The 24,941-nt window shown below is 40.7% G+C and overlaps 1 protein-coding gene across 2 annotated transcripts in view; it reads left to right on the top strand.

The window, feature by feature from the left end:
* The window catches only part of prdm5 (PR domain containing 5), a 42,645-nt gene that overhangs the window by 5,987 nt on the left and 11,717 nt on the right, over positions 1 to 24,941 (top strand). Inside the window, exons 4-14 of one of the 2 annotated variants that reach the window (XM_005923017.3) lie at positions 190 to 355; positions 482 to 659; positions 1,437 to 1,529; positions 1,652 to 1,773; positions 2,461 to 2,540; positions 5,923 to 6,007; positions 6,104 to 6,261; positions 6,757 to 6,850; positions 9,339 to 9,499; positions 14,063 to 14,156; positions 24,532 to 24,617. In XM_005923017.3, the coding sequence (XP_005923079.1) occupies positions 190 to 355; positions 482 to 659; positions 1,437 to 1,529; positions 1,652 to 1,773; positions 2,461 to 2,540; positions 5,923 to 6,007; positions 6,104 to 6,261; positions 6,757 to 6,850; positions 9,339 to 9,499; positions 14,063 to 14,156; positions 24,532 to 24,617 (1,317 nt within the window). The remainder of the gene's footprint in view (positions 1 to 189; positions 356 to 481; positions 660 to 1,436; positions 1,530 to 1,651; positions 1,774 to 2,460; positions 2,541 to 5,922; positions 6,008 to 6,103; positions 6,262 to 6,756; positions 6,851 to 9,338; positions 9,500 to 14,062; positions 14,157 to 24,531; positions 24,618 to 24,941) is intronic. The other variant, XR_006054442.1, reaches the window with a different exon arrangement.

Below are 24,941 nucleotides of genomic sequence, written 5' to 3'. Positions count from 1 at the left end.
ACACAACAGCCAGGACCCAAGCCCCCAAGGCCCTGCCAGCACCCCAGACCAGGGGGCGGAGCACCCCCAAGCCTCCATGCCCGTCCCGGACCCCCCAGGGGCAGCCAGGCTTAATTTTTTCTTTTTACATTGTTAAATATATCGAGTCACGTTCAGCCAATGTTCAGGCTGTGTTTGTGTTTTTTTTAGGACGGGGAGAACATCTTCTACCTGGCTGTGGATGACATAGAGACAGACACGGAGCTCCTGATAGGCTACCTGGACAGTGATATGGAAGAGGAGGAAGAAGAAGAGGAAGAGGATATTAAAGATGAAGATGAGAACAGTAAAGAGGCCAAGCACCTTGTAGAAATGGGTACAGTGGAATGTTTTAGTTTGCCTTCTTATGTATACACATTTACAGGTGATCAGTTTATAGCACACACATAAAAAAAAAAACTTGCCCTACAGTATGTCGTACTGTGTTCATTAACCTTAATAGAACTAGTAATAAAGAAGGAGGACCACCCGTGCTTGCTGTGTGAGAGCAGTTTTCCGAGTGAAGAGATCCTGGCTGCCCACCTCCAGAGTCTGCACCAGAGGCCCAGCACAGAGGAGAAGGAGTTCAAATGCAGGAACTGTGGCAAAAAGTTTCCCATCAAACAGGCTCTGCAGCGCCAGTGGGTTTACTCTTTCATTACTTCTAGTGTAGTTTTATTTCATGCTCAACGTTTCTCTGATCTCTGAGAAGTCTGAAGTTTGAAGAGATGTTAAATCAATCCAGGGAACTGATTAGATTATGTGTTAGATAGATAAAAGTTTGGCCCAATTTTTGATTTCGAGTCGAGGATGAAGTATGTGTATCACTTTGACCCCTCAAAAACATTAATATGGCGTAAAGCAACAGTTTATATGCTATGATTTGACACAATCTAACACAAACATACAATAACATCAAGTAAATATGTTTGATCACATTGCACAAAACGCTGGCCAATATTTAAAGCCATAATCAGGTAAAATTAATGTCATATTTCATCTTTGGCCCAAAACTGAATTAGCAACAGTCTTTGGTGCCTGGCTATTACAAGTCAAAATATTTAACATTAGTCTGGGCAGGCATAGAGACCTAGAGGCTTGAGCGTGAGTGATTAGTGGAGGCATTCATTCTAGTTTTACCTTTCGACATAGATATGCTAACTGCTCTCCCTTCTTTTAACTCTTAATGCTAATTTAAGCTAAATGGGTGCTAGCTTTAGCTTTATTTTCAGTATTTGAATGAAGAGTCTGTTTCAAAAAATGTTTAAATTCAGTTTTTTTTTTAATTTACTTAAAAGAAGAAAATAATTTGACTTTTTTCAGTGGTAAATCTTTTAATAATGTTACGCTGATGTTTTTCTGCTCTTGATTATTTGTGGTAGTCATCCTGGACTTTTTTATTTTCAATCCTCCCCCAGTGTTTTGCATTGTTCTGAGTCACTAGACCCATCAGCTGACTCCAAAGCCCATCAGTGCTCCCTGTGCCATTACACATTCGGCTCAGAGTCCAGGTAACATGCATCATCCAAACCATAGTACAGGACAGTGTAAAGCATGCAGTTGCACCACTGTTACTCTGTAACTCATAACTCTTCCTCTTCTCCTTTCGTCTTTGATATCTCTGTGTGTGCAGTTTTGAACAACATAAGGAAGCCTGTAAAGGAGATGCCAGGTTTATATGTAAAGCCGAGAGCTGCGGCAAAAGATTTAAGAGCAAAGACGCTCTGAAGAAGCATAAAGGAAATGTTCACACAGGTTGGCACCTCTGTCTCTCTCTGTTTCGCAGTGTTTCTCTGTGATGTTCACTGCCTCGTTCTCTCTGTTGTACACATGCGTAGCACTTTCATGTAATAAAGATAATCGTCCATTAGCAGCCTCAGCACTCAAGGAACTGCAGTTAGAGTGCATGACCTCGATCAGTTAAAATCTCTGCGATGTTAAGACACATCTCTAATTACTTGTGTTCCATAATTGCTGACCTGTGTGTGCTGGGGCAGCTCACTCTTTCAGATAATTGGACTTCCATAGCTATTTATGATGGGATGTAGGGCAGTGGGAATCTGTGCAGCCTTACATATCAACCCGAGATTAAGACATTAATCTGAGAGGCTGATGGAGCTGAGATCTGCGCCTTTATGTTTTTTCCCAGTGCAGTCAGAACTAAGTGGTGTGTGTGTGTGTGTGAATGTGTGGGCGAAGGGGGAAGTGGATCAGACGCAACAGATGTGGGTCATGTAATTCAGACGGGGATAAAGGGCGGGTGTCACTGGTCCCAAAATGGTGGGATCACTGGGGCTATGAGTAAGGGAGTTCAATGACAAATAAAACATTTGGTGTTTTTCTTTAACCACGTAATGATGTGTTAGTGTACCAAAATTGTTGTTCATTGCTAACAGCTCTGTACGTGGAGTTTTGTAATGCACTTTGTTTGTTTCTTTATAGGGAGTGCACGACGGAAACTCACATGCACCATATGCAACAGAAAATGCTCCTCTTCCCTGAATTTACAAGAACACAGGAAGGTGAGCTTCTCTAACATCTTCTGTACAGCTCAGTTTATCCCAGGTGGATACTTTGCATTGGATCTGAGAGGATTTGCTCAGCTTACGCAGTTTTGCATGATCCATTTTTACAGCGATGTCTCTTTGGTGCCGTTTCTCGCTCTACAGTGGTATCCGTCAATCTCCACTGTTTCTGTAACCCAGTCTAACCTCTTAATCTTGCGTCTGCTTCACATGTTTTAGGGTTCATTTATTCCCTCTTTACGATCAGGTTTAAACTTATTTGGGATGACAGAGCAGAGAGAGGACGGCGGTTTCTTTTTCACTAGCTCATCCCACAGGTCTGTTGAAATTGACGAGGCTCTGCTTGCCGAGCACAAGGTTTTAACAGGGTCCCCTTTCTCACTGATGGATTACAGATTTGAATTTAGCTGTTTAAATAGTTCTTTAAAACATTTTTATACAGCTAAAATTAATTTTATTGCTGTGTATATAAACCCTTTTTCAGTACATGATTTTTCTATGTCTAACACGTGCGATTAGGCAAGTTTTTCCAAGCTACATTCCTCTGTTGAGTAGGCTAATGGGTCATCCAAAGATGTATTTTCTTTGCAATTACATTCTATTAAATTAATTGCATTAACTAGTTATTAATAATGTAGCTGACATGATTGAGGGGTTAACGTTTGCTATGACAATGCCAAGATAAACACTAGAGAATGGTATTTATGTAAAAAAAGTAAATGCGTGGTCACACTACAGCTATTTGGCTTTCGCTTATATTCTCTTCTATTTATGTGTAAATGCTGCAGTAAGAGCAGATGTGGCTGAATGTCTTGATTTGCCAGATGGGCTTTAAGGCATGTAAAACATGGTGCACAATATTTGTAAAGACATTAGATATTATCATTTTATTTTTTATTCCAGCCTGTTTTGCTACATTTTTAAACATTTTTATCGTCAAACTATAGACTGTATATAAAAAATGGACACAGCCACTGTGACATTACCCATTAGCTGTGAAGCTCTGTTTTGAAACTTTGATTTTGGCACTTTGGGTTCTTCTATGCTGTTCTTGTTTTTTGTGAACATATTTTAACCAGATGGTGATGTGTTAAATTATTAGCTAATGCTAGCATGTCTGGTTATTAAAGTGATCCCTGGTACTTAGTATAATTAGACAAACGCGTTCAGGATCACATAGTTTGTGATGTTTGCTGACGACATAGTGATCTGTAGTGAGAGTATGGACCATGCGGAAGAGAGCCTGCAGCAGATGGCCCCGCCCCTCCCTGAGCCTGGTTCTGCTGGAGGTTTCTTCCTGTTAAAAGGGAGTTTTTCCTTCCCACTATCGCCAAAGTTCTTGCTCATAGGGGGTTGCATGATTGTTGGATTTTTCTCTGTATGTCTACCTTACAATATGAAGTGCCTTGAGGTGACTGTTGTTGTGATTTAGCGCTATAAAAATAAAACTGAAAAAAGTTGAATTGAATTGAATTGAGGTGGTGGCATGCACTGGAGAAAAGAAGAAGGAAAGTCAGTAGAAGTGAGACAGAATAAATGTGTGTGAATGAGAGAGAGACAGTTTGAATGGTGAAGTTGCAAGGAGTAGACATAGTGAATGTGGATGAGTCAAATACCTGGGGTCAACCATCCACAGCAATGGTCAGCGCACGAGGGGGAAGAGTGTCCAGCCGAGGTGCAGCAGGTGGAAACGAGTGCCAGGGGTCATTTGTTACATCACCCCTTTGTTTACAAGATGATAGTGAGATCTCCTGCGATGTATCATAGCAGATTAAAATGCATATATGCAAATATCAATTTGGGGAAACTATCCGTTGAGACCAAAAAGGTTATACTCATGCTGGCCATGTTAACATGGGAATCTATGACTGTTCTAGTTTGTGTCCCTTCTGCATTAGCATAATGTGAACCAGCCTCGGAGTGCAAGAAAACTCAAAACAAAACAATCTCAACTGCTCAAAACAATCTCTTACCAGATGGTCTTATACGCCAGCACAAGTTGAGCCTGTTTCAGCATCTTTGCTGAGCTCAGTCATATTCAATTGAAGAAAAAGATGCCTTTTTTTCCATTCTTTACAAGCCGGTCAAGCCAGATCTTGATTTGCAGAGAAAAGTCTGAGGCATAAAATAAGCCTGCTGCTGTCAGCAATATCAAGCTGCTTTAATATTTTCAGTTGAAGACCATGTGCTTTTTTTGTGTAAGGGTCATGTTGTATGACTAGGCAAACTGCTCTCTATCCAGTTGTACGCATTTTATATATAATAGTAAGTCAAAGGTGTTAAGGAAAAACTATAATATCTTAGTCTACTGTTTTTTGTGCTAATTATCCCTTCATTTTAGTCTTGAGAACCTATTTTGTACAGCACTTTTCAGTGATGTTGGTTAATAGATTAGTTTGCAAGTTGTCTCAAATAATTTGTCTTATTAGAAGTCATTCATTAATTATCCCAGTTGGTGATTGTGAAATGTAATTTTCTGCTGTCAACATCTATCATCCAGATTAATCAGCTGACATTGTTCCATCCCTGTCCACTCATTCATCAGCAAGCTTCTTCCAAACCGTGCAACTGTTGTAAAGTCACCTGGAAGTGACACAGTTCTGCAGAGAATCATTTAACCTACTTCACCTGTCTATGCATCGGTATTCTCCAGTTTCAGATCTCCAAGGGGTTTTAAAATAGGAGTGTGTGATATTCCTGTGTGGCCTCTGGATCTGTCTGTGTACCAGTTTTACATCTTCTATTATAGTAAATGTGTTTTCTAATCGCACACTGTTGTCTGAAAGTAAAGTAAAGATGTTTCTATAAATTTAGGCCACAACCACATGGGGTTTATATAAATTACCTATTTTTTTTTTTACAGTAAGAATCAAGTCCCATTAAAAGTGTTATTTTAAATATGTCACATTTCTGACAAAAATCTGACATGTTCTTATAGCTTCAATCAAAGCCAATGGGCATTTAGTATTATTCTTACAGAAGAGAAATCAAACTTTCCATACTGATAATTTGGCTCCAAAGCAGCTTAAAAACTGCCTTTATCATCATTTAGCTGAACAAGGTTTTGCAGAAGCAGCTGACAAGAGGAGCTGCGTTACATTAGCATATGCTATTGTAGCTGTACGCCGGGGAGCTATTGAATATGCAATTACTGGAACTGTGCTGTGAAGCAGAAAAGGGATTGAAAGTTTTCATCACTTTAATTGCTTTTCCGTCTGTAGACATCAGTCTAATGAAAGCGGACAAGATTTAGTTTCAGTTGACCATCGCACACTGAGATCCTTGAACTTTCGCAGCTCTTTTCCCCTGAATTTTTTCAGTGGTCAGCAAGAACAAAACTTCAAATGCTCTCGCTCTGTTTTTTGCTCTTGTACCGTAGATACACGAAATATTTGAATGCCACGCTTGTGACAAAAAGTTCATCTCTACGAATCAACTGAAACGCCACATGATAACACACTCGGGTAAGACGATGACGCTGCAACGATGAGCTGACCTTTTTGCTTCATGCGTTCTCTCTGCTTCTCGGAGATAATCTCTGTTAATCTGTCACTGATCAGAGAAGCGACCGTACACCTGTGAGATCTGCAGTCGGTCATTCAAGCGTTTGGACCAGGTGACGGCTCATAAGATCATCCACAGCGAGGACAAACCGTACAAATGTAAGCTGTGTGGGAAGGAGTTTGCACACCGCAATGTCTACAAGAATCACAAGAAGGTGAGCAAGTGTATAAGATGTGAAGATCCACTTTAGATTTTTATGTTCTATAATTAGGTAAATTATGTTAACTATACCACTGTATCCAGACGATCGGTGCTTTCAAAGAGGAGATACTCCTTAAAAGTCAGTGTCACTTCAAAGCTAGAATTATTAGTGAAGCTGTGATCAATCAGGGTCTCGTTGGTTGCTGTTATCTGTGGGGTCTCTGGGCATTTCCACCCTTGAGGTTCCCTGTGTTTACTTTTGGGATTGAGCTGTCACTCAGACAGATATGTGGGGGGGGGGGACAGACGGGTGTCGCAAAAACAGAAGCACTTTGAATCTAAAGCCCCTCAAGCTGCTTGTCTTCATCAAGTCAACAAACTTAATTGGCTACGGAGCCTTAAGCAAAATCCTCCTGCATCAATTTACGAAGCCTCCCCGACGTCCACGTCGAGGCGGGAGGCGGCTTGTGTTACACTTTATAAACATGCTGCTCGATTCTCTTTGCAGACGCACTCTGAGGAAAGGCCTTTCCAGTGTGAGGAATGCAAAGCGCTGTTCCGTACCCCCTTCTCTTTACAGCGTCATCTTCTCATCCACAATAGTAAGTATAACCATTTATGTGTCCATCAGACTCCTCAAACACTGTTGACATAGAAACCCCCTATCTGGGATGATAGTAGTAGATAAATCTGCTACTATCCAGTTGAAACTGCTGAAAACTGCTCCTGTGCACATACATGAGTACAGCAATATGACCAGCTCATACATTTCCTGGCTAATTGTGATCAGCTGCAGTGGAAACACCATATTTACAGTTACTCCCACAGGTTTCTGTTCAGGATTCTTCGAGCTCCATGTGTTCTCCTTATAATGCCTCAGAAGCTGTAAGTAGATATCTCCTTACAAAACATAGACATCTTTGATCTTAAAGTGACGAGTTCGCCACATTCTTTCACAACATTTTAAAGTAAAATTGCCCCGTTAAAACCAGCCTACTAAGTTTTACAGGCTATAGTCCTGTATTTTTACTGTTTTTATTGCCGTCTCATCCCTACCACTGTGGATATTTCCAGACGCTGTAACCCCATCAAAAGTCTCCCTGTTAAGACATCAGTTGTCTGATTGTCTGGTCCCCCCTGAATGCTTTGCTTTGACAGAAACTTTCTCCCTGGACAGTTGAGCTGCAGATGAGTCTTGGCAGGATGCATTAGTCGTCCTCAAACTGTGCCAGATAACAAAAGGATTGTAAAGCTCAAGGCATTTCCTGCTGCTGTCTCAGGCGGCAAGAAGCAATATAATATCAGGACTTTTATTATGTATCAATGGGATATAGGGCTTGAGGATTGGATGTGTGATTTCATTGTGCTCTAGGCGAGAAAACAGAAATAATGTACCAGTAAAGCTATCCAGTAATTGGCCAATGAGTAATTTTCAAAAACTTTTTTTTAAGTGCTTCTTGGTCAGTTGGATCACAGACAGAGAACCAAGACACTCAAGTGTTTACACCTGAATCTAATATGTGTTACTATCAGTATCGCTTCCATAAGAAGGTCAAAAGTCTTTCCTCGAGGTCTCTGTGTTCACCGGTGAAGTGGCAGATTTTTGAGCAAAGAGGAGAAAATGTTTCGGGGAGTTTGCCCATTTTTGGACTTGACTTTGTAAGTCCTGCATTGATGGTATATTTTCCTGCTTTTCTAGCTGAGGATGTAAAATTTAACATAACAAAAGACATGTACACGCGCACTTTAAAACCAAGTGTAAAAACCCCCCATTTCTCACATTTTGCTCAAAACTGCAGAACTATTGTGTAAATGTGCCAAAAGAAACAAAAAAGGCCATATTTTGGGGTTATTATTGTGATAGAATAACAAAATGTGTTTCAGTATTTTTCAGTTGTTTTATAGATATGAAATTATTTATTAGATCTAAAAAATGCAATTCCAGAGATTATAGGTAGATGTTGGGGTGGTGGAGGGGTTAGAAGAGAAAGCAGCAGCATATTTATAAATGTATACTCATACATTTTGCAGCATATGTGGACCATCAAATTGAGAGGGTGTGTCTGGCATATGACGTGCCTGACATGAGAGTGTGTGTGAAGCAGTGCAGTTGAAGCTACCTGCCTGAACTGGCTCACAGGCTTCGCTCTATTTAAACCTTTGGTTCTTTCATATTATGTCATCATAATTCTTAAATCCCACATTCTTTAGCCCTTTTCTGTACACGACTTTAAAGTTGCAGTGTATTTGTAACAACGTGACAAATCGGTATGTAGTTCTTGCTTTGGGTAGAGCACATTTATGTGTTTAGACCCCATTTGTAGACCTTTGGCATAACCCCTGCGTGTGTGTGTGTTTGCATCTAAATTAAAGTTTGTGCATGCTTATGTAGGAGCGTGAGTACCTTATTATCAGACTGAAGCCTTGCTCTGTGTTTTCATGGAATCACTTTGCGAGTGTGCCGTTGACGTTAATTACCATCACGAGAGTGTTTCCATCTAAATTAAAAAACAAAGCGAGCCTCAGCTTTCGCTGGTGTTCCTTTTCACTGAGCTGACCATCATCTGCCTTGGTAATAGGAGAATGAGTGCAAGCTTGTAACCACTTGCTCCCTCCATCTAAACTACTCTGTGGAAATTGAATGATCTCCATATAATTGAAACATCTTTTCTTGAACAATAGAAGCTGTTGTGTGGAGGCAGAGAGCCGAGGCGTGAAGGAAAACATCAGGCTTCGCTATCCCAGCAGCTGACATAACTGTCTAAAAGCTGTCTGTCTGGAGTTTTAGGCCTGTTCAGGGAAATGATTAATAAAATAGGGCATGTTTTTTAACTTTTTGACGTACAGGCCAAACATATGGCAGAGTATTTTATTTTATTGTTTACTTTGGCGTGTGTTCAGCTACACATACACAATAAGAGGCAACCAGAGCTTTTTAAAAGATGGTTGTCTGGGTTTTCTTTGTAGTTATCTGCCCACACAATAGCCCTGGTGAAATTGGGTCCCCTCTTGTTGTGCGTGATGACTCTGTGTTCAGACGTTTAACAATAGCTGAGGCTCTTGCAAATGTTCATCTTTTCCTTGCTGCAGGTGAGAGAACATTCAAGTGTGACCAGTGTGACGCCACCTTCAAGAGGAAGGACACGCTCAACGTCCACATCCAGGTGGTGCACGACGGCCACAAGAAGTACAAGTGCGACCTGTGCGAGAAGGCTTTTGTCACTCCTTCTGTCCTCAAGAGCCACAAGAAGGTGGGTGAAAAGAGCTGGAGCCAGACGACCTCAATCATACGCGGTGATTGCACGTCTGCTGGGGCTTTGTCCTGAAATTGAGTTCAAACACAATTGTAGTTGCATTTATTTGAAATGCGCACAGACATAACAGTTAGAAAATAAGTTGTGAAACTTTGCAAAGTAAATTTTAGACAGTTACTAAGATTATATGCCATTTTGAGATAAAAGTTGAAGTAATGGAAGAACTTTGCTAAATTGCAGCTTAAAGCTGATTTTCCATCATCATCACTCTGCTATCAAACTAAATTGTAATAAAATCAATGGCATGGTGAACATCTATTCTAACAAAATATTTCCATTGTTTCACATTCAGTCCTGCTCCTTGCCTCTTGACACTGATTTCTCTAACTATACTAATATTTCAGACTATTGAATCTGCTGGAAACATCCATCTTGACCGTTGTTGCCTAAGCAGGCTTGGAAATCAGTTCATATGTTGATTAGAAATGGCAGTTAGTCCATTAGCTCCGCAGGCTTTCAGAGCCCCGAACAGATCTCGCTGCGGATTGCGAGCCCTAAATCTGACAACGTCCGGTGCAGTTATGGATCAAGATTGAACCCAAACAGTTTCTTGGCACACGGCAAAAGAAAATGTCTTGGAGGTTGTCTCAGAACAGTAGGGCTGAAGACAGGCATGTTGAACTGTCTCAGTGCTCGGGGTGTCTGGAGGCTGCTGAGAAATCTGGCGTTGATCAAAGTCAGGTTGTTGAGGAGATGACAACTTGCCGACTGTGTTTACACGCGTGGAGCAACCCCACTTTTGGCCGCGTTATTGTTGAAGTTGTTTTTAATATGCACTTTGATACTATGCAACTGTTTGTCTCTGCAAACCTGGCTTCACAAATAATTATCACACCCACGCTCTAACTGGAGCTCCGCTCACAATTCGGAACATATGACGAGAATCTAAAATATATGGTGAAGGATACGAATCTTTCTTAACCTCAGGAAACGTGTGAGTCAGACTTCTTATGATCACAGTAAGAGCTTACTTCCCTTTTTTAACTACCAAGGTCATGAGGCGTTTATGCAGGGCTGCAGCTGCAGGTTGATTAGAACAGATATTTTTCAATTACTGTCGTTCAGTTGGAGTTTTTGAAAAAAAGAAACTGTTAAACTTAAAAACACACACACACACAAAAATAATCGCTTGTTTATTAAAACTAGTTGCCGGTTATGTTTTTGTAAGCTGGCCACCATCTGACGTCTTTTAGAACAGAAACAGAAGCAGCCATTGAACTGGAATAATTTGATTTAGTTCATCAAGTGAATGAATCAGTTACACTCATTGTCCGCGTCATTAGGTACCCAACACAAACATCTAATCAGCGTGGCAGCAACTCGATGCATTTAGGCATGTAGATGTGAAAATATCCCACGAGAGGCAGTTTTCTGAGTGAAAATGCCTTGTTGATGTCAGAGGCGATTGGCTTCCCTGTCATCTTAAAGCTGACTGCAAAGGAACTATAACTTAAATAACCACTGGTTACAATTAAGGTGTGCAGATGACAGGCTATGAACGCACAACACGTCAGACCTTAAAGGAGATGGGCCACAGCAGCAGGAGACCACACCTGTTGTCTATCGTTCAGGTGAAGAACAGGAAACTGAGGCTACAGTCCGCACATATTATGAGTCTCAATTTCTGATGCAATATTTGGACAGCAGAGCCAGAATTTGCCATAAACAGCAAACACCACACCCTGAACTCTGTTGTCATTTGGTAGTTGCTTCAATTCTTTCTATTAGATATAAACTGATATATCAGGTTATAATGCCAAATAAAGTCATGTTTTTACAGTGTTTATCTGTTGTGACACATTAGTTGTGCTAAATATTCAAAGATGAGGAAGAATATGACCACTTATTTCAAGAGGCAAGGTAAACCCTGGACAGGACGCCCAATAAGTGCATGTCTTTGGGAGGAAGCCGGATGACAGGAGGAGAACATGTAAACTCCACACAGAACTCAGGATCTTCTTGCTGTGAACCACCATGCCACCGTGCTGCCCATGTTGAAAGTTTCTGTTAATTTCTAAATCAGTGCATCCCTACTCACTAGATTCAGTGAGTAGTTTTTTTTAAATTCAGTGAATTCAGCATTGCTGTAGTTCTACTTAGTATCAGAAATAGTTAAATAAGCACAAGAAATGTGTGTGTTTGGTTTCTTTAACACATGTAGCCAAAAACCACAGGAAACAAGGGAACGTATGAGTTGAGTGCTTGACCCTCGAGGGTTAATCAGTGTGAGTTTATTTAGTCGGCGCAATCGTTATGGAAACATTTCGTTTGACAAATGCTGTCATCTCACCTGAACCAAGATTTTATGTTACAAGAAGGAGGAAAAATCAAATATTTCAAGGTTGAAAGTGACACTGATTTGCTGAAACAAACAGTTTTTGCTTTCTTTTCTTCTTTGCTTGTTCAAGCAAAACTGAATGGATGGCATGAATTTCATTTTATATTGTACAGTGCAAATGTCTCGAGCAACCTCTTCTTTCTTGATGTACTTCCAAGCAGTAAGACTTTCTTATCCTATTTTAAAGTGCTCTTGAGCCATAGTTCTCCAGGCTTTGCTTAAAAATCCAAGGAAACTTACCGAGTGGAAGCGGCAGGCCTAAAAAGCTATTTGCAGCAGATAAACGGTATGTTTAGGTTCTTAAGAAATAGAGAAATAGTTTTGGGGCTGCTTTTAAGCCAGTGGTTTGGGAATCTTGCCAAAATCAGATTTTTATCCATGAGGAAAGCATCTGTTTGGCAACAGCTTCATTTATCAGTATGACAACGATCCCAAACAAAGTGCCAGTGCAGTAAAAACATACCTTGGAACACACAATGGAACATTATAAGTCATGGACTGGCCTCCCCATTACTGAAGCAGTGACAGAAAATGGAATAAAAACCACCCAAAATCTAAAGAAAAGCTTTGAATGTCCTCTGGGAAACCTGGAAAACTATTCCTGAAGACTACTTAAAGGCTTGCCTAAGAGAGTTTGGGCTGCGTTAAAGAATGAAAGTGGTCACAGAAAGATTGACTTTGAAGCTCATTAGAATTTTTGCCTTATTTCCTTTGATGTTTTTATATGTTTCAATACATTGCTGCCCCTAGTTCCCATTTTCTGAAGCAGAATATAAAGAAATGAAGGGTGACTCAAGCACTACTGTGTGTGTGTGTGTGTGTGTGTGTGTGTGTGTGTGTGTGTGTGTGTGTGTAATGGTAGTTATGTAAATGAACAGTAATGTACATATCTGGCAGAACAGGACAGCGGATTCACTGAGCTCTCTTGTATTACAGTAAATACTTTATCCTCAATGAGCCTGAATTTAGGTTCTACATAGGGGGTGTGTGCGCTTGTGTGTGTGCGTGAAAGCATGTATGTGCACACAATGTGTGTTTTGCAATCTTATCTCTTTTAGTGGCATGCTGGAGGAATGTACAGATGAATGAAAATTGCCGGGTTACTCTGAATAGATACAGACATAAAAATCATTGTCATAAAAGAAATCCCCAGCCAATTGCACGTTTGTGATTTGAGACGTGATGTTCCCATGTGAAATGGCAGACGTCACTGCGGGCTGTCTGTTTATAAAGGTAGAATATGAATTGCATTTTCTCTGTTTGTATTAAATAATGCAACATTGCTCCATCTGGGATGCATGTGTTCATATAAATGGATTTGTTTGTGCGTGTTTGTGCGAGACTGAGTGTGTGCGTGTGTGTGTGTGTTGAGTGTGGATGGAGCCTTTGTAACGAAACACCAGAGGTGTCAGAGGGACACAGTGGGGTGACGGAGGAAAGGATGGGGGCAGAGAGGAGGTGTTCCTGCATTGTTGTACTGCTGTTGAAACTGTCGCTCTGAGTTTGAGCCTTTCATACTCACGATTATTCTCGGGAATTTACAACAGGCCAGCAGGAAGAATTTAGAGTGTACTTTTCAGCAAGGAGCGGAGTGAGGGGGGTAGGGTGGGGAAAGGTAGAGGAGCTAGTGCACTCTTGCCACATGTTCTTCTTCTCTGTTTGCATGTGCGGCCCTTATGGGTCCATGGAACTCACCACGGTGGACAGCTGGGAGGTGAAGGGAGAGGAAGAAGAGGGAGAAGAAAAGGTCTACTGGGTTTTGGACCCTGGCAAATGTGTATCGTCTGAATTCTTTGATCCAGCAAGCTTGCAGAATCAACTGTCATGTGAACATGAGCATCTCCATTTACTTGCATTATGAGAACTTGTTTATTCTGGACACAGTCATATAGTTCTGGAGTTGCTTTTACCAAATGAAAAAAGCACTAAAATCTGAGAGTGTTTGGTTGAACAGATGTATTCTAAGACCCGAGTATGAAAAAAAGCCCCTTAATTATCTTTTTTGATAACTTGGTTATGGACACATGTTCTGACTTTGAAATCCAGTTATTACCATTGATCACATTTTACTTTTACTAATGTAGCAAAGATGTTAAAATGTGAATTTTCTAAATTTTTTCCTTAACATCCACCATATGTCTCTTTTATCATTTCTCTGCCAGACACACACGGGGGAGAAGGAGAAGATCTGCCCATACTGCGGGCAAAAGTTCGCCAGCAACGGCACGCTAAGGGTCCACATCCGCAGCCATACAGGTCAGCGGCCCTCCGTGGTTCAGTGCTTTGTTAAATCGACTTTACAGCTACTGCACCTGCATTGGAAGTTGCAGAGTAACATATCAGTTCAGATTAGTACAAACTGATTAATTTGCAGTGCTTTCATTTCACTGAACTTTGTTTCATTTACTTTATTTATGATTATATTAAAAAGGTTAGTGTTTATTTAAAGTGTTTGGTTGGAAATTTGTTGCCAACGTTATTCCTGAATTGGTTGGAAGAAGAGGCGAGCGCCTTAAAGCAGGACATCAGAGGCAAGTGTGTGCTTGTTCAGAACTCAAATGCTTAATCAACAGGCTGAAGTCATACGCAGGTTGACAGCTAGCATAGCAAGGAATCCAAGCGAAGAGCAGGCAAAAGGTTAAATCCAGAAATCAGGTGAAAGTCATACACATGCAGAATGAGATGAAACAGGGAACTGTGTGGGAAAAATACACAAGGAAAAAACTAGAATAAAAATCAAGAGAGGAAGGAAACCACAAGCAAATTCCTGTGAAGTACAAAGGCAGTCTGGTAGGGAGCAAATGCAAGCAGGAGAGTCCATAGAGTTTTGATTACTGGGCATACGTGATACCATTTGGGAAGAAGGTGGGAAATGTAACCTTGCAGAACTTGCTCCATAGAGTTGCATGTCCTGGGAGATCATATAAATGTGCTTTAAAGTCAGATTGTGAAAACAGAGTTCACACTGTAGCTGTTTATTATCTTCACATGCATGACTTGGTGTCAGGATTTCTGCAAATGAATCCATCTTCTAGGTCACTCGTATGTGAAGTAATTAAAAAAAGCAGAAAATAGCAAAAAAGCATTAGATCATGCACATACTTTATGGTTTTACTTTCTGAGCACAAAGTTAGATGAGAAGATCAAAACCACTCTCGTGTTTGTAGTTAAATGTGAAGCTACAACCAACAGCTGGGTAGCTAAGCTGAGCATACATAAACCCTGGAGTTAAGGACAAACAGCCTGGCACTGTCTCATGGTAACAAAATCCAACAATAAGCACCTGCAAAGTTCACCAACTGAACATGTTTTGTTTATGTTATCCATGTTCACAGCCAAGAATTAGTCTAGCACATACATTCTCATAAAACCACTACTTGTAGTTATTTTTGTGCACAATTAACAAATGACATGTCTTATAATCTGCTTGCTGTGGCTTTATATCGAATGCAGCCACACGAGATAGATGTTGTCTCACAAACAGACCCGTTCCTCGTTTGTTCTTCGTAGTATCCGTAGATCCTGTAGATCCAAACGCTCCTGTCCTCCCACCTTCGCTCTGCACATGTTACATTTCAGCAGTGAGATGGAGTGCATTTTAATGTTAGAAAATGGCAACGTGTTGGAGCGCTGGTTGCACTATCCTTTGCACCACCACAAAAATAAAGCCCTGCATGTTCATTAAACTGCCTTAAACTGGAAAGCTACACATTCCTGTGCGTTTCCTTACCAACAGACTGGTGCAGAGACCTGGCACGGCCACACACACACTTCTTGGCCTCACTCCCTCTTCTTCTTTCTGTCTGTCTCTGGAAATCTTCTTTTCCTCACTCCAACTTAAACTTCATCCACTGCTATTTTTTCCTCAGCCGTGTCCTCTTATTGTTGTCTGTCTATTTGAGCCTTACCTGTAGTAAGCCTCTTAAACTCAGTAAATGCAGTTTTTTATGAAGCCTACCTAATGTAATCAATGTTTAAACCCATTAAAGCTTCATCTTCCTTGTAGCTTTAGCTCCTCAAATTAAAAATCATTTCAGGAATATTTGTGGAAGCCTGTTAGACTTTCTGTCCACCTGATGTATGTTTGAATTGCCATCCACAGACAAGCGTACCACGCTTTGTCAACAGCCCCCTTTGTATCTGTGTGTGCGTGCGCTGTGTTTGTGTGTTTGCGTACATGTGTATGTGCGAAGGACAAACCAACAGAAAGGGTGAATGTATACCAGTGTGGTCTGCAGCCCAGTCTGATCGTATTTATATAGAATAAACAAAAGGGAGGAATGCTGGGGGAGGGGTGGGAGCCTAGGGGACACCTAAAAGAAAGAAAGGAGGAAAGAGAGAAAAGACCACTCCAAGAAAGCATCTAGCCGGATGACCCTTGACCCCGACTAGCTGTAAATCTGTCCCCTCATTCTATAGGCTGGGTTTTTTGTTGTTGTTGTTGTTATTTGTTGTGTTTTTGGGCAAAAGGGAAAAAAAAAAGCTCTGGTGAACAGCGTGAGTCGTTCCCTGAGCGACAACACTAACAAGAATCATCTTGTTCTCACACAGTGAAGAGTGATTTCACACAGCTCATGTAGCTCATCTGTGAATATGTAGATAAAATGAGCCTGTTAGTGTAAGTACAGATCTCCACAACCGCTTTCTGTTCCATGGGTGATCTCCTAAGAAGGCCACTAGTTGAGTTAGATGCCTGTAAATCAGCAGCTCCCCTGGATGGAAGGCGGGAAAGCTTGATCTTGTTTGTCTTTCCTGCTTCACAGGAACAAGACAGCATTGATTGTTTACCTGCTAAACACAGAGGACTTTGTAAGGATTCCTTGGAGATTTCCGTCCCGTGTCACTTTACCATCAAACACTATGGAGCATTATGAGAGAAACAGGCGAATAACTAGGATAGAAAAAGTGTGAAATGGATTAAAGGGAAAATTGAAAGAAAATCAACCTGAGAGCATAAAATGTTTTGGAAGCGATGTAGCGCATATGTGACTTGGATTTAGTTTTAGTTTAATTTTGTTAGAACATCATGTTGGGCAAATTAGTTTTAGTGCCACAAAGACAGGCATCTTCTCACAGAGCACCCTTTATGAGATCACCCATAAAATGCGAGCTGTCAAAAAGCTGGATGAGGACGCTGTAGAAGTCTGTAGTCATGATGAATGTTTCTATCATTTTCTAAATTATTCTGTTTGGCCCTGTGATGGAGCGAATATGTTCTAATCCACATCACAGCTCAGTGAGAGCAGATTTTCCCACCACGTGTGCCATGAAGTGGAGAATAACCATAGTGGGGTCATGAAAATTATTTGTGCCAAGGGAAAATGTTGACAGAGCCCAGTGACTTGCTGTTATACTGACATCATAGGACATTTCAAGTTGGCAACGAGCAGTGTAAGCCCATGAGCTGCGTAACAACTAATTGGAGTGTCATTTTTAACCCTTTAAAAATGACACTCCAACAGTCAGACTTTTGACACGTGCACTGGTCTCCAGTGTACCATTCCTTTTTGACCATAAAGGAAATTGTGTTGTAAAATTAAGTTCATAATCACCCACATAACCAACTAATTACAAGCACATTTTTAATTAAATTTAACAAGAAGAAAGAAGACAACAAAACATGAGCTTTAAAGCTGACCTGACTTTTCCACATTTTCTGTCATACATAGTGTGTGCTCAGTAAAAATGGCCAGTTTTAAATAGTGATGTCAGCTTATGTGCAAAGGATCCCCTGTGAGCTAAAACATGAGCCTTCAGGTGCTCCAAATGCTTGCCGTTTTGCTCTATTTGATGTCAATTAGTGGGATTTTTGGGGTACATTTTAAACAGCACCCGTGTGCTCAAGGTTCTGCGTAAGATTTTGGCTTGAATATGTACAAGATTTCAGAAGTTTCCATTCCCAATTAAGAGTGAGGAATGATGTTCTGCTTTCAGAAGCCATGCGATAGAGGTAGCCCATCCAAAGAAAGTTGACCTAGGCTACGTCTAAAAATGCACCACGTCCACACTGAAACGACTGAAAACACTTACTTTCCCCGCGGATGCGTGAAACGTAAGATGATTCGACCTGCCTCATTTCAGTCTGCCGTTTATTTACGTTCCGGCTCTTTGAAACGTCACGGCAAATTGTCGAGGAAAAGCACCAAGTTTTTTAAATGGACTGACAATGAGGTGGAGTTGTTGCTGCGAGTAACACAAGAGTACAAAGTTGCAAAAGCGAGTGAGAATATAGACTGGGAGACGTACCAAATACACTGAAATTAACATTCCGTCTTCTTTGAAGAAAAGCTATGAGGAGCATGTACAAACTGATATCAATCTTTAATAGGGCTGAGAAAAATGGGAAAAAACAAAACAACTGCCGTACAATGCCGTCCGCCATCTTAGTTGAATTGGTCACATGACTGCATCATATGACTAAAATGCGTCATCGTTTTTGAAAGCCTCCGTTTTTCACAATCCACACTGCAACACGAAAACAGCTTTCAAATGTATCCACTTTTGGGAGTGTTTTCAAAAAGCTCAGTTTTCCTTGACCAAAAACGCCGTCTCAGTGTGGAAGGCCAAAACAGAGAGAAAAAGATGTTTTCAAATGAAAACGTATTAGTGTGGACATGGCCTTAAAGGGAGGTTGGCGTTTAGGAACGTTTATTGTTGCCGTTGTCACCCTTACAAATGCTGCAGCCAGTTTGTTATTTATCGCAGTTTCAATTATCTATCAGTGTAGGTGCCTAGAGATTCCCAGATTACATAGTTGGAAACATCCTGAGAATGTGAGGAGGAAAAAAAACAAACATGGAATAATCTTGCTTCCTGTTTCATCTTTCTCTTTTCCTATACCACTGCTGATGCAGAGATCTTTATCTTAGTTACAGACATTATAGTTTTCACATGCAACAACTAATGTGGTGACCACAAACAAGGATTTAAAGGGTGGATGCAGCACGCCAGGGAACAGCAGAAGATAAATAAGGATTAATTTGAACTGAAAATCATGTAAAACTACTCTTGTTGTTGGAGCTATAAGTGAGCACAATAAGTCCTGTTTAAATGAGATGGGATGCATCAACACCACTATGTGTCACCTAGCACGATTGGGTTAAAAGGAACACATTAGCCCTAAATACCCTTAGATTAATCAAGTACTGGAACAGAACAAGGTTAAGCACACAGAGAGACATTGGAGAGAAGATTACTCTAATCAGATTTCTAATTTAAGCATCATCTTGTACGGCTTAAAGAAAACAAATAGTCAAGTTATTTGTAAGAGAGGGATCTTTCTTAGAGCTCCTTTTCTTAAAAAAATATATTTTCTGGTTGTGGTGCAGCTCGGTTCAGAGAACTAAGAAAAGCATCAAACCACCATAGCTGTCTTCATCTTTGTAGTTTTAGCTTTAATTTGTGTCATCTGGTTGGATAAATTAGATCTAAATAGATTAAATCACTGCCAGGCTTTGTGTGCGCACCGTCTGGTTATATGCATTTGTGTATGTTTTAATAATCCACATTAAAAATATGAAAATGATTCGCTAAACAGAAGCTTGACTTTAGCCCCTCATGCTGATAATAGATATTAATTAAGGCTTAAGTGGCAAAACATCAATAACCATTACATTTTTTCAGCTTACTGTAGCTTTTCTACTGTATGACTTATATCTATTTCCACAATCTGAGAGCCAGTAATCTAGTCTGCTAACTTAGTCTCTGGGGACAACTTTTAGGTTTTTGATATCAGTGGTCAAAGCTTCCTGTTTGACCTGTTGTTATAAATGTTGCCGTATTGTTATATTTAAATCATTGCCAGATAATAACCAATCAGTGTGCGGTTACATTTTGACAATCACACTCCCTCTTTTGCTCACCGCACATATTGTGCGTCTCCATGCAACTTAATCGTGATTGGTCAGTAGAACTCACACTACAGGCTACAAATAGATACTTTGTATTCACAGGCGTGTATCTGCTTATGGAGATTACTCTTTTCATTAAGCACATTTACATACAAATAACCTGTTAATGTCATCATGTTTAACAGCTTGATGAACCCTGCCACGCCGACAATTTGAAAAGCCTGAGATCTCAGCCATGCAGGCCACCAGATAATCATTAGTGCCAAACCCTGCATTCTAATATTAACAGGTTGTATACAGTAGATAATGTAAATACAGCTCTCTGTATATGGTTTCCACAGATGTAGAGCAAGGGACAGTAAATGCTAGCATTTACTCAGAGGCGTGCGCTGCAGTTGTGTGCTCTGTATAACGTTGGTAAATCATTGCCACCTGAGTTTTGTAACATTTGTATAATTACACAGATGGCCGTGCCAGAAAACTAATATTCAATGTGCTTTTTTTAAACACTGGGTTGCTGTAATAGAGATTACCCCCTGGCACAAGATAAGAAAGGCTCTGTTCTTTGTACAAATAAGTTTCTCAGCGAGACCACAAATTATATTAGAAGCAATACACATAGTAATACTATAATGTTTTAACTTATACTATCCATACTGCTGGCACAGCTTGGAGGTTACTAATTGTCTTGATCATGGTATCAGTTTTTTATAGTAATTATATGCAGCCCATATTTTGATGTTTTTAAAGCTACACGTTTCAGCTTGTAGCGGTCTCACGACAGAACAGCTGCCCCTGAACTGACATCTGGCAGAACTCTGGAATCACTGAACCTATTTACGTACAGATGACTTTGTTTGTCTTGACTGTGGTCATGGTTACAATCTTGTAAAGCAAAATCACCATGTAGTGAATTATTGTTTGTCTCGATGATGAATAGTACGTCACTGTTGCATGGGTGTTGAGATGGTTAATTTGGATTGAGGGCTTGGTTTTGAGGTACGTCTGGATCAGATCTGCACCATGTGTGGCGAGGCTCGGGCAGGGACTCGTCTCGATAGAGGTACCTTGGTATGGTACTTTGAGCGAATTGTTTGAGGAAGTGGTGAAAACTTCTGAGCCCTTTTGCTATAATGGAAAGGTCAAGTGTAAAAGTTGTTGGACGTTCCTATGGCTCATCAAAGGCAATCTCTTATCATCTTTAACACACTGATATCACGTTACCTCCCTGGCCCCTGTCGGCATGTGGCACAGAGCGGAGAGAAGGACAGCGGAGGGCCACTGTCTCCCCCAAACTGGAGGAAGCCAGGAATTAATTTCTGATGGACAGCGCTAATGTCTTTCAGACTGGAGCCCCGAAGCTACAAAGCATTCTCCATAACACGAACGCCGTGCGGCAGGCAAAACGACAAAGCCGACCATCTGCTAACCAGATACACGGCCGTATGCGCACACATATACAACGCACGAGGGGTGCCAAACGGATCGATTAGCAGACAAGGAGTGTGAGGGCCACAGCAGGGGGCTGGGGGAGACACCCAGGGTCAAAGAGATGGTGTACTGTTTCAGCACATGCTAAATCAGTTACCATCTCCACACACATAAAGCCCTGGCTCAGTGCTGCAGCCACCCCTCATAATCCCCAAACAATCTGGCTCAATCTGGAGAATAAGTGGAGGGTTTCTAGTTACAGTAACACTCGACAGAACAGACGCTGAATAATAGAGACCAATGTTCCTAAGTTACTGCTTTGGTTTTGGTAGCATTTGTTTATTTCCTGTTCCGCTAAGAGATTGAGGGGTTCTTGTTTTAGTCCAATCAGACTGAAACCCTGGAAAAGCCTTGACTGTTGAACAGAACTGATTTTGAGTAGGGTGTTTGAAGAGACCATATTTATTACTGACCTCTTTTTAAAATATTGGATACCATCAATTAATCTGTTTGTAGTTTCTTGATGAAATACACATGTTCAGAACCAAACAGTGTATAGGTTAAGTAGGTGAATTGGTATGCACTTGTAGCAACGCTCAGTGTTAGCAGGGTGTGGTTGTCTGTGCTGTATATTTTCTGACAATAGCCAGCTCCTGGGAGGGATGTGATCCAAGCTGCAGAGTACACTAGCACTCTGTGCTCTGGTGCTATTAGCACACTAATGCCTTCCCCAGGACTCCCCAAGGCTAGCGCTGGGCCTTAACCTGATACCACACATGCTACATAAGACATAGGGTTTGTCTGAAAACACATCTGGGATTCAGATTTTCCTGTTTGTCAACAAAAGGCCTCCTAGAGGCTGAAATTGCTCAGAAGGGGATTTTGGGACAGAATGCTGAGCTGCCCTCGTGCACATGTTTCAGTACGTGTAATCAGTTCACATATGTCACGTAAATCCTTTGCACACCAACCTGAGGTTACACGTTGTATTACTAGAGCGCTCTTCCTCATGCCTCTTTAAAGCTCTCTTGCGGATGGGTGGGTGGGGTTATGGTGTGTTTAGAGCCCAATTTGTATGTTTTGCACATGACAGCTGCTGTAGCTTTAATGTTGAAAGATGCAGGCTTTGTAGGATGTGTTAAGAATAAAGCCCTCAACCTTCTGTTTTTGTAACTTAGTCTTTAGAAAATAATATAAAAAAATTGCCATACCTTGCCCAAGCTTTCATTGTTGAAACAGAGATGGACCTAATGCTAGAAACAGAAGCACAAAATCACCCCAACACAGTCCTGTTTATAGCGGTAGGATCATATTACTCGTCTATTCCCGAGATGGATTTTCTGATTTAATAAGCATCTCTGCATTTTGAATCCCACGGAAACACGGCTAATTAACCTTATTACTTAAAGGGGTAAAACATCTCCCCCATCAATAAAATTCCTTGCTTGCCTGTTCAACAATTATTCACTAAAGAGAGATTACTGTGAAGCTGATAAGAAATTAGATGCTTGTAGTGAAGAAATGAACAACAAATGTGTAGCTTTAGGTATCTGTTTTTGATAGCGTTTCATTAAATAGTACTGTGAGCACTTGCGGGCAGAAATATATATATATATATATATATATATAAATTCAGCCAAGTTTCACATGGAGAAAAAAAATCCTGATCACTGTGATTTCCTGATGTATCTGTTTTCTAGACATAGGGGTGAATTTAATGTTTAGTTTGCAGAGTATGAATTAAATTAGGCAATAATGGAACCTGCATTTTTTGTCAGTTTTTGTACTGTATTATCCTGTCAGAATCTTTAATTTCAGCACAGTCCTATAGGTTACCTCATATCCCTTCTATAGATTAGAAATCCATTCTGTGACTCTTATCTGGCCCGTCGATCAGTGCAAGGTAAACAGATCCATGTGTCAGTGAACCGTTTGACTGACAGCTTGTCACTTTCTCTTTGTCATCAGCGGTGTGTGCTCAGATAGGATCTGCAGGAGGTTGGCTTGAATGTTTTTGATCCAACCAAGAGAAGCCACATTGCTTGTGATGTGCTCCTAAACGGTTGGCCAGTTGAAGCTAAGATAGCGAGCCAACACAAGCTTTAGCTCTGCAGTGGAAATACAGTGTGCATCACAATGAATGAGAAGTTCTTCACCAGTAACCAGGTCAAATTTGTATTGGGGCAGGACAAAAACACAGTTTACTGAATAGGACAAAGGCAGCAGAATATATATGAATAAGCAGGGGTAGTTTTAGACATCAAATCCAGCGTCGAGAAATGGTCAGAATGGGGAAAAGTGATTTAAATTATTTTAACCTCCTAGGACCTGGCATTGACAAATGTGGACATCACATTTTGGGATGTCTAGACCAAAATACTAAATTTTGCTCTACAACGGCCTGATATCCACTTACGAGGACATTTTACTGCCACTGTTCTATTGAAATTTCAAATGAATGTCCTCTTATGTGGATCTCATTTTTCTCAGAGACAAAAATCAGGTAAAAAAAAATAAATCTGGAAATTCTTTGTTTTTACATTCATCAGGTCCCAAACAGCCCAAATAGCAAAGAGAATTTAAAAATGCATGCCATGTAAGAGTTGGGGTCTTAGGAGGTTAAACATGACATGGCTGTTTGGTGTCTGAGTATTTCAGAATCTGCTGATCTACTACGAATTTTACTGTAAATCATCTTTAGGGTTTACAGAGAATAGTCTAAAAAAGACTAAATCTTTGGGTGAAAATGCCTTCTTGATGTCAGAGGTCAGAGGAAGAATGGTTGTTAGACTGCTTTTAGCTAATAGCCAGGCAACAGCAACTGAAATAACCACATGTTACAATCAAGGTATGCAGAAGAGCTTCAAATAAACAGCATATTTAACCTAGACGCACATGAGCTACAGCATGAGAAGACAACACCTGGTGCTACTCTACTCCTGTCAGCTAAAATCAATCACAAGTTAGGCAAATGAACCTGTCGATATCTGATGACTCCACTGTAGTTTTCACAGTTTCCAAAGCCATCCACTGGGCCAGATTAGTCACATGTTTGATGGTCCCAATTAAAGGCTGTACACAAAGTAGTTACTTTCATGCCATTTATTTGCATGTGCAAGAACTAACTGCACTAGTTCTTGCACTGATGGTACCTGTATCTCCCGACCTCTGTGCTGCTAGCGCTAGCCTTAAAGTGAGCAGCATACGTGTTCTTTCATATTTTCTTTGTGGGGTTCTTTACAAGTGATGCCTTACTGATATACGTACGAGTTTCAAAAACTGTTTACTCCTCTGTGATGCCATATCAAATTCATATACATATATGATGTATTATGGTGTTCCTTTCCTAGGTGAGCGCCCATATCAGTGTCCTTACTGTGACAAAGCATTTAGCAAGAACGATGGCCTGAAGATGCACATCCGCACACACACTCGTGTAAGTTTTTCCATTTCTTACTGAATTTTTCTTTCCTGTCTTTCCTAGTTTTGTATTGTTCGTTAATACTAACCATTGTACACGAAATGAAGCTGTTATACTCTTGGCTGTCCCAGACGAAAGCTGACTGTTGTGGATGAATTATGGCGATGCCCAAAGAGCGGTTTCCAGACCTTTACCTTGTTTGCGTGTATTGTTTTGCCTTTTGTAGTATTTTTATGACTAATATCTCGCTGGCACAAACAAAAGATGTCCTTCTTTATATGGGATCACACAGCATCTTTATTCCTAGTCTCCCATCCCACATTTTGAGACAATCCCCCC

This window comes from Haplochromis burtoni, unplaced genomic scaffold (assembly GCF_018398535.1).
Source record: "Haplochromis burtoni strain Fernald_Lab_line unplaced genomic scaffold, NCSU_Asbu1 Contig_61, whole genome shotgun sequence".
Lineage (NCBI taxonomy): Eukaryota > Metazoa > Chordata > Actinopteri > Cichliformes > Cichlidae > Haplochromis > Haplochromis burtoni.
Note: the sequence above shows the minus strand (reverse complement) of the source record. Positions and strands in the feature narration are given on the sequence as shown.